Below are 18392 nucleotides of genomic sequence, written 5' to 3' on the forward strand. Positions count from 1 at the left end.
GGCTCATTTCTTCTTGTCATGCCCCTCTCCCAGCCTCCTACAATGGAAAGGTACCAAGTGGTGAAAACAAGAAAAGGGTCTCCCCTGAACTGAGCAAAGTAAGTTCCATTTTCCTAGTGTCCTTATCAAATAGGGAAAAGGAGAAGCACAGATGCGTGTAACTGAGCTTAACCCCTCTCTAAAAGGAAGCAAGCCATGGAGGTGCTCTCTTCTCCCCACCTCTAATGGGATAACACACCATGCCCCTGGTGGCCAGGGAAAGCAGCTTTTCCTCCAAGACCTGCCACTTCCCACTGCCCCTTGAGGCCACCTCACCGTGCTGCCCATGCTGGAGATGTCCCAATGTAGGCAGGAACAGGGCATTGGAGTTGCCGCAGTCTGGCTGGGCACAATCAGGAGCCACTTGTCAAAAGAAACTAACTTTATTTTTAGAACCACACAGCCAAACAAAACAGCCTCTCAGGAAAAACCCTCAGAGCCTCAACTGCCACCACCGGCTTTCCACAAGCCTCTCTCTCCCACACAAGCTTCTCTCCACCTCCCACAATCCTCCTGCTCTTGAGACCGATTGGCTGGGTCATGTGGGCGGAGCCAAAAAAGTCCCCCAATGAGTAGCTCCCTGGTCTGAAAGGGCAGGGAAACAGCCCAATGAGCATCACCGCAGAGGAGCCAATCAGCAAGATGTTGCTGGGGCCGCTGTGAGCCAATCATCAGCCGGCAGCTGGAAGTTTGCTGGGGCCCCTTCGGCTGTGGCTCTCAACAGGAGTGATGGCCATGAAAGCAGTAGTCATTTGGCCTGGACCATGGCAGAACCCAGAGCACACACATGCAGAAGCAAATCCATCTCCCACCACAGCTCCCCTCTGCCCTCAGAAAATACTCTGCCCAAAAAGTCTCCTGAATCCATTGCTTTAGAAAATGCTTTCTCTACCTGAACTGCTGTATTTGAGCCTTTCCATTTTAGGCATGAGCATGCCACACACACACACACACACACACACACACACTCATTTCCCACCCTCCCTCCTTTCCTTTACCTGCAACATGCTAGCCTTCAGCTGGCTCTTGACCTCTAATCTTGACCATCTTATCTTCATTTTAGAAGTGTCACCTTGAGCCATTTTTAGTCATGCCCCCCACACACACTGGATATAAGCTATTTTAAAACAGAGACTATCTAGTACCTTCTTTGTGTCAACTGCAGCACTTTGTACATGGCAGGGACTCAAAAAATATTTGTTGATTGAGTGTTTGAAAGTAAAAGGGAAAAAAAGCTTAGAAAATGAATGCAAAGCATAAAAAAATTAATTTCTGTGATTATCTTTAGGTCTCCTCTGATTTCAACTTGAGTTTTGGGTTGAAAATTTCTTTCTTATGGTCAAAGTCTACTTCATAATACTGACCAAGACTCTCTCTAAATAGACAAAATTTTGTAGCTTATCCTATTTTTCCTACATATAATGCTTTATTTAAATGGATTTCTGACACTAGACGTTAAACCATAGCTAATTAAAGATAATATTAAGTTAGTGGATAATTGGAATATATGTTGTTTGTTTCATAATGTCAGTGTTTTTTAGAAGGAAACATTGAAACACTACCAGTCCATGATTTATCCTTTTATATGAATATCACAAATGAATAAACAGAATGAATATTGAATAACAATTGGTTTTGGAACATGTCTTTATTATCGTTGGGCACACTGCACTTGTTAATTCCTGGAATACTAAAAGCTAGTCATTATTCCTATTTCCACCAAGATGGAGGCAATTTACTCTGCTAAAGCAAAATTGTTAATGGAAATATAACAGCAAAGCTTCAGGTTGGTTCCCCTGAATAGCCTCCATTTTAGTAATTAAGAAATTGCTTTGAGTGGGTAGATAGGATGGGACCTGAGTCCAGGCTGGAGCCTCGAGTCTTTCTATGTTAGTGTAACTGGAAGTCACAAGATAGGGAACCCAGCTCTCAAGTCTTGTTCTGCTCCATCCAGTAGCATGTGACTTACCATAGACTGTTCCATAACCATGATGACATCCTTTCTTATATATTACATATAACTCCAAGACATGCATGTTCTGGTACTATGCATTATTAAGGGTATATTGTAAAATGCTGAACAGGAAAAGCAAGCAAAGGACACCCATGTCTTTTTGTCTTTTCTCTCTCTCTCTCTCTCTCTCTCTCTCTCTCTCTCTCTCTCTCTCCCCTCTCCCTCTCCCTCTCCCTCTCCCTCTCCCTCTCCCTCTCCCTCCCTCTCCCTCTCCCTCTCCTTCTCCCTCTCCCTCTCCCTCTTCCTCTCCTTTCTCTCCCCTCTACTCTAGAACACAAGTTGGAAAACTTTTCCTGCAAAGGGCCAAGTAGTAAATATTTTTAAGTTTTGCAGACCACCTAGTCTCTGTCTAAATTGCTTAACTCTTCCTCTTTAACATGAAAATAGCCACAGACAATATGTAAGCTAATAATCATGATTCTGTTCCAATAAAACTTTATTTATGGTTTTATTGGAACAGAAGTAGCACATGCCTGCCACTGTGACTCATCCCAGTGACTCAGGAGGCTGAGGCAGGAGGATTGCAAATTCAAACCCAGCCTCAGTAACTTAGCAAGGACCTAAGCAAAGTAGCCAGACCTGGTCTCAAAATAAAACATAAGAGGGCTGAGGATGTAGTCCAGTAGTTAAATATCCCTGGGTTCAATCCCTGGTATCAAAAGGGGGAAAAAGCCTTTTTTATGGACACTTAAATTTGAATTTCATATAATTTTCACATGCCCCAAAATAGTAATTTTCTTTAGTTTTTTCCCCTAACCATTTAAAAATATTAAAAGTCACAGCCATACAAAAGCAGTAGGTAGACCAAATCATAGATTGTAATTTGCTAACTTCTGCTTCAGAATATTTGAGCAGAATTTCCTTGCAGTCGAGCATATGTGGGTTCCCAATTTTACTTTAGGATCTTCTCTGTATCTGGACGAATAGATCATCACCTCCTCTCATGAGGGCTTCTGTGGGCTTGCCATATCACTTGCTGGCACAGAAAGCACACCATATGGTCTAATTTAAGAAGAGAGTATTGACCAGCTCTGTGATGGTGCTTATTTCCTTCTAGGGATAGAGTGGTCAGCTACACACTTGGCCGCAGGCTTCCAACAGATCATGTGAGTGGACAGCTGCAATTCCGATTTGAGATCACTTCCTCCATCCACCCAGGTATTTTCAGCATGAACTTCATGTCTTGTCCTAGGCTAGTGTCCTAGTGTGGTTCCTTTCTCTAAAACACAATAACCATGGTTCTTTCCAGACATGTCCTAGGTTTTGTGGTTCTCTATCCTCTCCATTTGAGGCCCAGAACCCAGTGATCTCTTCTGGAAGCCAGGTTGCTGTCCCTTTGGTTGAGAGGCTCCTCTTCATTCTGGTGACCCAAAGGTAGAGGGTTACACAGTGAAATGGGGGTTAACAATGTGGCCAACATGAATATGGAGCCATTCCTTGTTATTTTACTGTCAGCACCCACATAGGACATGCTTAAGAGATGTTTAGAAATTGATATGAGTGAATGAATGAATAAAGGTAAAACATCTCTTTCTACCTAGTAACTATATATTGACTGGCCAGCAGCTGAAGTATGCTATATTATTGAAGAACTATGATTATATAACTGTCTTTCATAATATCACAGGGAAAATGAAAAATATAAACAAAAGAATTTAGAAACATCAAGTGTTTGATTTTTAAATTCCAAAATATATTTCTAAATAAGAATAGTTAGATGCCTCAGAATTTCACTTTTGCTCTTTCCTCATATCTCCCATACTATGTGTAAATTACACTAAGAAATTACTTAATCCACAATAATGAGTTGCTATTGAAGCTAATGAAGCCTGAATCTGGAGTTTGTCACTATTCACTCACTAAATCAGGTTGCACTTTTCTTTTTTAATTTGTTTGAATTGCACTTTTCTATATGCCCAATATACAATTCAGATTATTAAAAAAAACACCTTGACTGTTTTATCCTGTCAAATTCAGCCTTTTCGACTCTGAGAATAAAAATGACTCTTCCTTTACTGAAGCCATAAAGATAGCTTTACCTCAACAGAAAGATTGTTGTCTTTCAACTAGTGATCTGCACTAGTTCATTTGAAGTAGAAATATTCACATCTTTTAGGGACCCAATGGAGCAGCTGGGAAAGGTAGTTAAACATACAAAAACAGTAGGTAGACCAAATCATTGTAGTTGCTACTCTTGGAATGGCTGCTTGATATGGAGATCTTGTTTATTTTTCTATTGCAGTAAAAGTCAAATGATGTAATTGCTCCCATCTGTCATCCAGCCCTATTCTCTCTAGTTGCCTAAGAACTTAGCTTATCCATTCTGGCACCCCACAGGACCCATCCATAGGAAACATTAACAAACTAGTGCAGTTAACTTTGCCAGGGATCAACAAGGAACTACAAACACCACCACTATCCCCATTTCTAGAAATCACTCCAAATAGCAAACATTTTTGAGCACCTACTATGTGCCCAGAACTGGGGTAGTGTTGGGCATATTAATCAAAAATAAAATTAATTTGTTAATTAAATTCCTTGAAACAGAATTCTAAAATATATCCACAATTGCAAATTGTCATGAACATAATTAGAACTCATTCTTAACAGAATTTTTCAGCAGAGCTCTGGCCATTGAGAAACCCTCACCAACCCCTACATTCAATATCCTAATGTAGAAATCCCTTAGCATAAGACTTACATGTGTTGCACGATATACTAACACCACAATGCTCTTTTCTGGAAAGAATGACATTTTTCTTCTTGCCACAGATGATGAGGAGATTTCCCTGAGTACTGAGCCTGAGTCAGCAGAAATTCAGGACAGCCTCATGAACAACCTGGTTGAAAGCAACTGTGCTGAGCCTCCAAATGATACTCCAGAGCCCTGTGAGAGCTTGAGGCCAGAGCCAACCAACGAGGGCACTGCAGTGGACAGTTCAGGACACCAGAGCCTGGAGCATGCCAGGCCAGTTGAGGAAGGGGCAGGTGCCACTGAGGCAGGAGATGATGGCAGGATCTCTGAGGGACCTGAAGGGGTTGGGGAGCCTCTGGCCCCAGGACAACAGGACCCCGAGCCTGCCCTGAGTGCAGAAGAACTAGCCGAGAGGCTCGACCTGGATGAACAGGTACCACCATCGCTACTTCTGGAAGATGGTGAGGCTTCAGCCAACAAGAATGAACCGGTGGAGGAGGAGGCAGCACCAGAGAGCCGGGCCAGGGGGGAGGAGGAAGAGAAAGGCCAGGGTGAAGAGGATGAGGAGGGGGATGTGCCTACCCTGGAGCACGGAGAGGGCAGACTGCAGATGCGAGCCTCAGTGAAGAGAAAAAGCAGACCATGCTCTTTGCCTGTGTCCGAGCTGGAGACGGTGATCGCGTCGGCCTGCGGGGACCCCGAGACCCCGCGGACACACTACATTCGCATCCATAACCTGCTCCACAGCATGCCATCGGCCCAGAGCGGGGGCGCGGCAGAGGAAGAGGACGGGGCGGAAGAGGAGTCAACCCTCAAGGATTCCTCCGAGAAGGATGGGTTCAGCGAGGTGGACACGGTAGCGGCGGATCCGCCGGCCCTGGAAGAGGATGGCGAAGAGTTCGAGGGTGCCACTCCGGGCATGGCACCCCCTGGCCACCTCGGGGGCCGCTTCCGTAGTTTGACAAATGGCGCGGGTCCAGAAGGTGACACGCATCCCAGCACTGGGAGTGAGAGCGACTCCAGCCCCCGGCAAGGCGGGGACCACAGCTGCGAGGGCTGTGACGCGTCGTGCTGCAGCCCCTCCTGCTACAGCTCCTCGTGCTACAGCACGTCCTGCTACAGCAGCTCCTGCTACAGCGCCTCCTGCTACAGCCCCTCCTGCTACAACGGCAACAACCGGTTCGCCAGCCACACGCGCTTCTCCTCCGTGGACAGTGCCAAGATCTCCGAGAGCACCGTCTTCTCGTCGCAAGACGACGAGGAAGAGGAGAATAGCGCGTTCGAGTCGGTGCCTGACTCTGTACAGAGCCCGGAGCTGGACCCGGAGTCGACCAATGGTGCTGGGCCATGGCAGGACGAGCTGGCCGCCCCTAGTGGGAACATGACAAGAACCGCTGAAGGTCTGGAGTCCCCCATGGCAGGTCCAAGCAATCGGAGAGAAGGTTAGACCTCAAACCTGATCAGAGTAAGAATAGGACCACCAGGGGCACAGGTCTCATCAACACGGTTTTTAAAAACAAGAGAGGAGGCACCAGTCCCAAATAGGATTGCTGGGGCAATGTCTGTCTGTCTTGTATTTTACATGTGTGTATGTGCATAGGTGTATGAGCATAAGTGCCTACGAATAGCTGACGGTCCACCATGTCTCAGATACACACCAAGAAATACAACTAGGTGAATGTGAGCGGGCACTTGTATGTGTGCTTCTGTTTTAACTAATCACCAGAACGGATTGGTGTAAGTTATCTTTCTAGTCTTGACATCAACACAAAGTGCCAAGACTAATAACAGGTGACAGTGAATAATGTCTAAAGTAAATGACGGCTTCCTAAAACACACTGCAGATTAGCAATAATGTTAATTTTAGTTGAAGAATACAGATTTTATCTATGTTTTAGAATTTAACTAGTCCCGTGTATATGGATAACCTATATATGTTTGTCATTATTTCTGTCTGCTCAATTCTTGTCATAATTGTTGGTTTTGTTGCTGTCATTATTGGCTACTTTGGTTAATTGAAGGGAAAAATAATGTGAATGTGTAAATCACTTTGTCTCAAATAAGATTTTAATCCAGGAGTTGCCACTTTTAGTTTTAAAAATGTATTCTATGTTTTAACCAAAGACATTCCTTCTTACTCATGCCTGTGGCATCAAATATTAATTTGCATTTCCTTACTCAGGACTGTGAACCATCTTCCAGTCAAGTGACAGTGGCATGGGGGTGGGGAGGAATTGAGAAGTCACATAATAATATGAAATAATTTAGTTATTTTAAAAGAGCCAAATATAGATTTTGTTATTTTGCTGTTCTGCTGTTTAAATTAGCCTGGTATTCACTCTAGATTGTAAGCTCATCAAGGGCCAGAAATGTCTTCTCTATGTTTAAATCCTCAGCATCTAAACAATGCCTGGTGCCTACAAATTTTTTGAAAAGGAACTAAAATGAGCATAAAAAATAATCTTAAGTATTCATCAGTGCCCAATTCTACATTTTAGAGAAGGAGATAGTGAGGAAACGTGCCACATATTGATAAGGAGAACAAGAAAATTGTTAGAGGGGGGAAAAAACACAGGGAGGCAAGAAAAGCCATAGGACACACACCATATGGAAAGGTCCCCATGAGGAGAGAAAATGGGATGGAAATTTCCTTTAGGGGTCTATCCTCACTCTCCACTGGGCTTCACAGAGCTCAAAGAAAGGGCTTCAATAAAAAAAAATTATTGCTCCCATGACTTCTAAGACTGCTTGAAAACTATAGAAAGTACATTTGATTAGCAAGGTAGACTTAAGAGAACACATGCCCACATCAGTGAGTTGGTGGCAAATCAGGGAGGGACATCATTTTAGAATGCTGCTCAGTTCAATGTGAATCTAAAATGACACCTATACATACTAGTATTATTTACCTAACTTTTAGCTCTTTTTCCTCTATAAAAAAAATCTTTTCTTAAGGCTCAATTTAAAATAATTTTGAAAAGCTATCAGCAGATAAATAAAACAAGCAAGATAACATTGTGGACATGAGCTCAAGCCCTGGAGGTAGGCCTCCTGGATTTATATTCAGTCCTATCACTTCCTCACAAAGTGACCTATCTGCTCTCACTCTCTCTCTCTGTGCCTCAATTTCCTTGTATGTGAAACAGGTATACTTGTAGAATTCACCTCAAAGTTTATCGGAAGAATTAAATGAGGCGATACTATAAAGGGCTTTGCCTCTCATCAAGAAAGAGTTCTTCTGGGCAGATAAACAATGAGGCTAATTTTTAAAAGTCATGTAATAAAATATCAAAACAATCCTTTGAACTTATATTTCTTGCAACCATGTGTTTTTAGGAAAATTCTCACATCATTAGGTGGAAATCACTTTGTTTTAAATAATAATTGGGGTGGGCAGCCCATCTTTTTTCTACAGTTTAGTCATTATTTACAAAGAAAAGAGAATTTTAAAAGACCTCATATATTGTCAACAGGGAAATAGGTTTCCTCCTCTGATGTTTGACCAAGTCTGAACACTCACTTTGTATTTGAGGCAGGGTGATTATGTTGTGCTGGGTCCTGGTACAGAACAGAACTGCTTGCTTCTTTTGTGTGCTCCATCTATCCAACCAGCTGACATGTGTCAGTCACATCATTGCATTTGCTTGGGGTTCACAAGCAGGTGGGGTCAGCTCCATTAACCTCAGGCAAGTGACAATATATTGTATTTCCACTAGCTTGGAGGAGTAATTAACCTGTTTGGTTGAATTAATTACAATTACAATGAGGTAAGTTTGTTGGGTTTTTTTAAAAGGAATTAAATGAAAAATATAACAGCTGATGACATAACAACTGTACCATTGGGTTTTATTTTTTATTTCTGACACTAAACACATAAAAAAAACCAAACATGAGAGTAGTATCCACTTAAACACAGAACCCCTGTTTGAAACAATGAGCTGTGTGCTAGTATGAGGGGCACCTTCCTTGACTTCCTTTCGAATTTTCAAGAAACCAAAGGATTTGAGTAATATACTAGAGTTTGCACGAGGAATAATGTTATATTTTTAACATTTAAAAGGGCCTTTTGTTCCTGAATATATCTTTATTTTTGTTTGCCAGTTACCTCTAAGAATAACACCAATTCCCTTCCTAATTAATTTATTTTTAAAAATTTTTTGATTGGCTCTGTAGAATTAGAGTGAGAAGAAATAATCGTCTCTCCACATATGGACATTCTGAGACATGTTCAACATTTGAGATCCCACAAAAATTTCTCTCAACCATCATTTTTCAGTTTCTCTCCCTTTGGATCCAACAGATCAATAGGACACTTGCTATGTGCATCAAATATGGAGGGCAGAGGAAGGAAAAGGTCTGAACTTTGTCCTCTGGTCAAAAGAGTGTGAGCATGCTGTGGAGGAAACCAGTGTAGAGTTTGATGGAGGCTGACTAGTGTCCTGATCAAGAGCAATCAGCTGATACCATGGACCTCCATCCACATGGCCACTCCACACACCTAAGGACATCCTAAAACAGGAACACCGTTCTTATACATTGTTCAGTTCATTATAAATGTGAAACTGACAACAGTATAAGCTTTGTCTATAATAATCTGAGGCATGCATTCTGTGGATGTGTTTATTTCTAAAATTTCTCTTTCTTCTTCTATCCCACCTCTGTGTTTCAAACTTTCCTGTTTCAGTCTTCCTGCTTTTTATCTATTTCCTTTGTCTCTTGTCTTTTCCTTTTTCCAGAGCACCATGACTTATCTGATTCCACCTCCAAATCATCTGGAAGAGTCATGAGTTCCCATAGAACCTTGGGCTTGCCACTTTATCCCCTATTTTCCCTACTACAGGAATTGACATTCTTGACCTATCAGCTACTTGACCCATCTTGGAAAGGCACCATCTCAGAGTCTCACCCCCCACCCCCAAAATCTTAAAAATAGCCTCTCAGCAGCCCTCTTATGAAACTGATCCATATGATAAGGTATAATTTTGCACAAGCCCACCAAGTTTTTAATGGTACTTTATAAATGCTATACTTCCCTTAAACAGGCCTGTTTCCTTTACTGGATTATCAGGCTCTGATAATTTTCTTTTGTGTTCTTTTCTGATGCCACCTTCCCATCAAGAAAATTCAAGTGGTTACAAATCAGATTCCAGTCCTATATATTGGTCTATAGATCATTAGTCATGAGGTGTTTGGACAATAACAACTTCTACTACTACTACTACTACTACTTCTTCTTCTTCTTCTTCTTCTTCTTCTTCTTCTTCTTCTTCTTCTTCTAATAATAATTCCCTTTATCACGAATGACTGTGAATGTATCAAACTGACAAAAAATAGATTGCCCACTCTATTTGTTGTTTCTTGTAATTTGTTTTACAGTCATTTTATGACATTACCAGAGCAATGAATGAATCTGAATGTCTTGACTATCTTGTCCATAGGTGAATGTCCTATACTCCATAATTCCCAGCCAGTAAGCCAGCTTCCTTCCTTGAGGCCTGAACATCATCACTACCCAACAATCGATGAGCCTCTTCCACCAAGTAAGCTCTAGTTTTTAAAATCTATGTCTTAACTCTTCCTATCAAGTTTGAACAGGTCAGTATGAATTTGTTTGTAAACATCAAAACTCTTCCCCAATTCCATACCTTACACTGTCATCAAAAAATAATATGGCACCTACTAAAAAACTAGTTGGGTTTTGGGGGATTTTTGTTGTTATTGTTGTTGTCTATTTATTTTTTTTTTACTAGTTGTTTCAGCACATGATCTTGAAGACATAACCAAATGTTTTCAATGTCCCTCAGTTCCTGAAATGAAGAACATTTTTTTTACAAGATCTAACTAGTCTTTACAAATTGTTCATAACCCTTAAGTCCCAAATTTACTATTTTATATTTAAATTTTGCAGTTCCAAATAGAATAGTTTTACCAATGCCCATGGGATCTGTTATCCACAAGTATTTCTTTTTTTTATTTGTTTTAATTAGTTACACATGACAGTACAATGACCTTGACATATCATACATTTGAATCACATGGGATCCAATATCTCATTTTTCTGAGTATACAAGTTGCAGAATCACATTGGTCATGCATTCACATATATACATACAGTAATAATAATGTCTGTTTCATCCATAAGTATTTGTATATAATAAAAAAGAAAAACTTCAAACTGTAGGGCCCATGAACTTGCATTTCTCATTCTATAACTTTCATCAATAGGTAATAGCTCCCAACTTCTTCTGTGGTTTTTAGGGGTTGCCAGATATAAAAATATCATCTTTAGGATAAATTTGAATATCATTTTATCCTAGTAACTGTAGTATGTAATTGATAAATATCTAACTAGTCATCTAAACTTAGGAAATTCACTTAATCTCTCTGATACTCAGGTTTTTATTTGTAAAATAAAGCTTTAATGTCCTCATCTGCTAAACACTAAGTTTGGACGAGGTAGTCTCTAGATATCATTTCAGCTCTAACCTTATAACACTCCATTTAATAAATTTATGAGAAGGAACTGACACCCCACACATTATAAATTCACTTATTTTTGTACATTCATGAATTCTAGAACCTATCTATTTTGGTTTAGGATTTTTTTTTCTCATGCAAAGATAACCTTTAAGATTTGATAGATTTTACAACTGCAAAATTTTTTCAGGATGCAAGATACCTAGTTTCTTTGTGTTCTTTTGCCTGTGCTTACATGAAGCAATTCCCATTTCAAAAGGAGACATACCTATTTCTTCATTCATCTGTTCTTGATAATGTGATGTATTTTGTACAAACACTACTTTCCCCCCATCAAATTGTATTTTATCAGTGAAAAAACAATGAACATCTTTGATATTTGCACTAACTTACAGAAGCACCATATTTGTTCTCCAAAGGTCAAATCAAACACTATCTCCTTTAACTTTTGATGCTTGATTTCTTCCTTTATTCAGGAACTGATTTATGAATAGTCCATAAATAAATAGGAAAAATTCAGCATTACTACAAATACTTCTATTTAGAAATTATCTGAAAAAAATATCTATAACATGCTCTCTTCAGGAGGGAAACTCCCCCCATAAAAATAATCTACCAATGCATGGTGGATTAAACAGGCACCTGAAAACTATTCCATTGTAAAGTATTCCTTTGCAATGATAGAGCAATTAATAAGTAGTTGTATGTGCAGATATTATAAATAATTGGCTACGAATTAATTTTAAAAGTACTTAATGTAAGCCACTTTCAATAATTAAAACAAATTTTTCCAGATGAGTTTCAATTTTTTATCGATGTAACATTGGAAAATAATAGAAAATTTGTTAGTGAATCCTACCAACTAAATTTTCTTAGATAATTTCTAACAGTACATCAATTACTTCATTCCTGGTATTCATCCATTCAATAAATACTTGTAAATACTTCCTCTGTGCTAGGTACTATTTTAGGTACACAAACTGGACAAACATCTCCCCCCTCTGGCACATACAGTCTAGTTTGAGAGCTAGACAATAAACAAAAATATAATAAATAAGGAATTAGTGTAGCATTTTGATTGGTGGTGAATGCTAAGCAAAAAGCAAAAGTAGTGCAGAGTAAGGAACTTATGATATTTGATGGTGGCTGGTTTGCAATTTTAGATCAAGTGGTCATGGTAGACTTCATTGAGAAGACAACACAGAAGGAGATAAAGGATTTTTCCAGGTCAATGCTGGGAAGGAAGAGCTTTGCAGGCCAACATAGTACCCACTACCAAGCTGTAGATAGAGCCCCTGATGGGTTTGACTAACAGGTGACCTGTGCACCTGAGCAGGTTGAGGAAGAGAGAAAGCAGCAGACCCTGAGGTCAGGGTGACAGCAGGGCCAAGTCACATTGGGCTTCATAGAGCATATGAGGGCTTTGGCTTTTTTATCTGAACGAAGTGGGGACATTGCAGGGTTTTGAGTAAAAGAATAACATTGTCTGACTTAAGTTTTGAAAGGTTTTCCCTGGTTGCTACATAGGGAATAAATCATAAATAGGAAGGATAGAAGCATGAGAGGCAACTTGAGATTATTGCAGCGACCTAGATTAGAAATGATGGTGGCTTGGACCAGGGTGGGAGCAGTGGAGGTGGTGAGGAAGGTCAGATTCCACACATATATTTTGAAGATAGATTTAATGACAAACTGGATGTGGAAGTGAAAGAAAGATGGACTCAAAAATGACTTAAGAATTTTAGCCTCGAAGGATAGAGTTATGTACAACTGAGATGGAAAAGGAAGGCTACAGGCAGAACAGATTTGGGTACAAAAGTTCTGAAGCTTGGTTTTGATCATATTTGAGGTGTGATTTAGGTAGTGATGTCAAGAAGGCAATTGAATGTATAATTATGAGGTTCAAGAGAAAGGTCTGGACAATAAACATAGTATTTCAATTGTGGAAAAAAATATTTAAATGCCAGATTTGACATGTTTTGTTAGCATAACTAAAGGTAATTCATGATCAAGCTAACATTGTTCTTCAACTTCATGGAAAACATATTCAGCAGGTCCTTCCATCACAAATGAACTGACCTCACCTGCACTAGTGTAACTTGCCACAGCATTGTCAAAGGAAAACCTTTACAATGAAATAATTTTCAGATGTCTATTTAAGCAAACTCATGACATTACAGTGCTGGGTTCTTTAGGTCATGCTGAAGCCTAAAGTTCCATAGGATTTTTTTTGTTATAAACTATGTGAAAGTAAATTCTTCACAAACCAACACAGAAAACACACTCATAACTTCTAACTACACTCAGCTAATTATTTTCTGAATATTTTTAATAACATATAACTAGCACTCTGAATTCCAGGTATTCAGTCTATTGACAAAAGAGCATGTCTTTCTGGCTTTCTATCCTTTTTCATGAGTGATTTGGAAATAGTGAGACATGTAGTGAGAAAATACCATTATCACTGCTTCATTCTCTAGTCTTTTTGTTTTGTTTTGTTTTGTTTTGTTTTGTTTTGTTTTGTTTTGTTTTGCCTTAGAGAATTTGTAAGACTGAAGCTTTGTCTGTGGTGGTCCTTCCTTTACTATGGGCTCCTGGAGGGCAGGGACCTGTGTTATTCTGCTCTGTGTCCTAGGATCTGACATAGTTCCTGGTTTCTAATCACTGCTAAAAAGGAGTTTGCTCAGTTGAATTAAATAGTGCCATGAGTTTTAAAGATTAATGCTTATTCTTTGTTAGATGACAGATTGGATTCAAGAAAAAGAACTGTCCGGTTGCTTTTTAATATTAGGTTGGGAACCATTGAAATTTCAAAATGTTTGGATAGAGATTACATACTAAGTAACACAATTACGCATATACACAATTCCATCAACTAGTTAAAGAGCTAATGAACATTTACATCAGTTGACAGCTGGATTAACTAATCGCCAATTGTAGTTAACGCCTCTTAGAACATATTTTTACAATCTAAATTTTCCCTTCAATTTGCCTTATAAGTCAAATTTGGTGTTTTCTGATATTTTGGTTTTCATTTGGCATCATTTGGCAATCCCCCAGGTTAGACACATGCAATAATATTTCCTAACAGATAGGACATGTACATATAAAGCCATAAATATACCAAATCTATTTTTCCATTTAAAAATTGAGAGTTGCTATGTCATTACCTGAATGATACGTTTTCAAGAATATTGTTAACATCTGACCTACTCCCAAAAGCTATGGGCTTTTCTCACTTAAGAGGCTAAATGGTTTCCCTCCCTTTGCAGTCATTTTTGCTTCTTTTTTCTTTAGCTAATACATTTTCAGCAAAATGTATCATGTTGCTGCTATTTCCACCATATTTTTATGTGTGGACTCAAAAAACTTCGCCCATTTCTGTGCATTGCTCCTGTACGTCGAGCTCAGACATGAATACATTAATTTCATCCCTTTCCCTTTTAAGGGATTTTCATGCACATCACCCCACCCCAACCCCTACATGCATTACGTAGGCTATCATGATGCTTCTGCCTTTTAATTTTGGGGTTTCCTCTGTTTTATTTGGGAAGCAAAAGAAATTTATCTTTATCTTGGACTCCCTCTACTGGTCAGGAAGGCTTTTTAGCAACAAGAGTAATTTTCCAAGTGCCTTGTTTGTCCATAGTTGTCATTGGTTTGGTTTTGGTAAAAATATGTTTGGTAACCATAGGTAGGTTGAATATACAATGTGAATTTACAACTTATCAAAAGGATGTTTTAAAACTCTAGTATCAAATCTTTCCATTCACCCTCTCGAGAGATATAGCAGTCAGTTAAACTTGTTAAGTATTAGAAGAGGCTATCTAAAGTTGCAGGTACAATATTTTAGAACTAAAGTTAAAACTAGTTTTAAAATAAAGGCCATTGCCACTTGTCACAGAAGCCAGTCCTCCTATGTTATATCTAGCAAGGAAAGGGTTCTCCAGCATCATAGTGTCAGCTGTCACTGGAGGTCATGTCTAATCTTCTTCAACTGTCACTTGGGTAACCACAAGATTTTTTAAGAAATAAATTAATTAAACAGGCTTTCTCTTTAGAAATCATTAGAATTTTAGCATAGGTCATATTCAGGGAACCACAATTACTATTTAAAATGGTCCATTTGTCTAAAATGGTCCAGCAGGGAACCTGAGTGTGTTAAGCTCTTTTCTAGAAGGCCTGATTCTGTGCCACTGCCCCATCAGTCATGGCAGGTGCTGTGGGCAGTGTCTGGCCTTCTACAACCAACCAATGGTGAGTTCTACCTCAGAAGACTGGGAAGTAGTTATCTCTTCACATGGGTCAGTAGTTTGTCCTTGATTTTTCTTTTTGCCTTTTTATTAAACACTAGACTGGGAAGCTCGAATTGACAGCCATGGGCGGGTCTTTTATGTGGACCATGTGAACCGTACAACCACCTGGCAGCGTCCAACAGCAGCAGCCACCCCAGACGGGATGCGGAGATCGGGGTCCATCCAGCAGATGGAGCAGCTCAACAGGCGGTTGGTGATCAGTATGCAATGAGCTCCTATAAACCTCAGTGAAAGCAGAATGGCAGCCAAATAAACTCCTCTAGCACTTTGCTCAGTATGAGGAGACTGGAAAGTGATTAAGTACCTTAAAGAACCCATTGTAACAGGTACTTGACAAGCTAGATTTAGAATTTGGTAGCAGAGACAAGTGACGCTCCAGTGTCCTTTAAAGATGGGAATTCCTTAAACTTCTTACAGACCCAGGCTGGAAAATAGGTTTTGTCATTGTTATTTGTTTTGTGTCTGTCTGTTTTGGTAATATTAGGAATTGAACCAGAGGGCTTTGTATATGCTAGGCAAGTGCTCTATGGCACAACTCCAACCCTAAAACAGAAGTTCTTAACCAAGGGTACCCTCTCTTCATGGTATTCACCAAGGATATTAGTATTTCATGAACCCTCCAGAAATTGTATGCAAAATTATACACGAATGCACATTTTTCTGGCATACTGGTCCATATCCATCATAATATTCTTCCAAGATATTTGGCAGAACTCAAAACAGTTTAGAACATTCCAAGGATAGGTTCCATAAAAATACTAAAAACTGCCTGCAGGAAAAACTGTCCCATAAATCACTGTTGGCATTCCTACCCTGCTGTCATAATTGCTACATGCCCACCCATAAATAATAATTCTTCAAATGCCTTCATCTTAGAAAAAGAAATGTTTAAAAAAAATGTTTTGAAGTCAGGCATGATGGTGTGCTCCTATATTCCTATAATCCCAGCTACTCTGGAGACTGAGGCAAGAGAAGTGTGAGTTTGAGGCCAGCCTGGGCAACATAGTGAGAACTTGTCTTTAAAAAATAAAAGAATTTTTGAGAATTATTTTGTTTAAAAACTAAATCCTCACTATTGATGTCATTTCGGTTTTGATGTGCAAATGAAACCCTAGACCATGTATTGCCATACCTCAGTGAGTACAGAGCATCCTCTCTAGCCTCTTGTTCTTTGAGGCCAGGCTGATGGCTTCAGGATACTGTTAGTTGCCAGGGATGTAAGCTGCAGGCTAACTTCAGTTGTACATGGCATCCATATGCATTGTGTTTATGTGTAAGTATTAAGGTAAAGAGAAAATTGAGAATGACTGGAAAAAAATTTAAAAAGGTTGGAGGGTGGTATCTATTGACATCATATGACTTCAAAACTGTATCAGCCAGAGGGGGAATTAGACTATTTGGTGCCATTAAAAACACATGGGGGGCCCTGGGTTCAATCCTCAGCACCACATAAAAATAAAAAAATAAAAATAGAGATATTGGGTCCATCTACAACTAAAAAAAACATATTTAAAAAAAACACATGGAGGGGTTGGGGTTGTGGCTCAACCCCAGTGTTAGAGCGCTTGTGTAGCATGCGTGAGGCACTGGGTTCAATCCTCAGCACCACATAAAAATAAAAATATTGTGTCCATCCACAACTAAAAACATTTTAAAATACACACACACACACACACACATACACACACGGAGACCGGGCATGGTGGTACACACCTGTAATCCCAGGTTCAGAAGGCTAGAGAATTGTAAGTTCAAGGCCAGCTTCAGCAATTTAGCAAGGTATTAAGCAACTCAGCGATATTTTGTGTCTAAATAAAATAGAAAAAAAGGTTGGGGATGTGGCTCAGTGGTTGAGCACTCCTGGATTCAATCCCCAGTACAAAAAAAAAAAAAGCCACATGGAGGCAAAAACTAATTGAACAACTTCTCATACTATCAGAATATTCTTTTATTGCTTGAACATTGGGAAGACATTTGCTTTCCATTTTTCCTCTTCAATAGCTGAATGCTTAAATCATTAATGAAAAGATTTTCATTGGCAGCACATTTCTCCACAGTCATCCCCACAGAAACAAAGCATATTACAATAAATATCTTGTGATATGCTAGTTTTATTAGACACAAATGCGCCAAAAATCCATGAGATGGTCCTGTCATGGTGATTGCAACAAAACTGTTGTGACAAAATGCAGGGGACACAGAAGTTCATTTTATGCCATTTCATAGGCAAAAATTAACCTTTAGGCCTGTCTTGCCAGAACAGAGGAGCTAAGAGTGTTCAGCAAACTAAGAAGGTGTCATAGGCTGTTATCTACAAGAGGTACGGTTTGAACACTAGGCAATAATCAAATCAACAATACATCAAATGATTAAATAATACAGTGCATTCGAAGCAGAAGGAAATACCTTGACCTATGGCACAAAAATCCATGAAAGTTCATGTGTTCTGATTGTATGATATAAAAATTAGACCAGAACCATCTGGAACCCAGCCTCTTGAGAAGATCTGCGCCTTTCATGTGTCAACTCCCATGCCCTCCGTGGAGATGATCACATAGGAAAGGCAGCCAGATTTTGTTGAATGGGGAGTTGCATTTGCAGTTCATCTGGGCAGATAGAGAAAAGGAATTTAGCAATTTGAGAAAGTGCTTATTTCTTGTGAAAAATCCTACTTAGGGAAGGTCAGATAACCTTCAGATAAGTATCCAAGCTTTTAAATACTTATCTTAACCTATTGCTTTCAAGTATTTAAGGTTTTCTGTGAATTGGTGTGATAAGGGTAGCTGTGCAAAGTATACTATCAGTCTTTATCTATCTCACATGTGATCACACTGAGGGGTCATTTTCTGAT

At 39.5% G+C, this 18392-nt stretch overlaps 1 protein-coding gene across 6 annotated transcripts in view; it reads left to right on the forward strand.

The window, feature by feature from the left end:
* Positions 1–18392, forward strand: part of Hecw1 (HECT, C2 and WW domain containing E3 ubiquitin protein ligase 1) — a 391308-nt gene that overhangs the window by 271968 nt on the left and 100948 nt on the right. For 3 of the 6 annotated variants that reach the window (XM_048786494.1, XM_048786497.1, XM_048786496.1), the window contains 4 exons: positions 3111–3211; positions 4826–6190; positions 10187–10288; positions 15580–15730. In XM_048786494.1, the coding sequence (XP_048642451.1) occupies positions 3111–3211; positions 4826–6190; positions 10187–10288; positions 15580–15730 (1719 nt within the window). The remainder of the gene's footprint in view (positions 1–3110; positions 3212–4825; positions 6191–10186; positions 10289–15579; positions 15731–18392) is intronic. The other 3 variants (XM_048786495.1, XM_048786498.1, XM_048786499.1) reach the window with 3 other exon arrangements.

The sequence above is a fragment of the Marmota marmota genome, unplaced genomic scaffold (genome assembly GCF_001458135.2).
Source record: "Marmota marmota marmota unplaced genomic scaffold, marMar, whole genome shotgun sequence".
Lineage (NCBI taxonomy): Eukaryota > Metazoa > Chordata > Mammalia > Rodentia > Sciuridae > Marmota > Marmota marmota.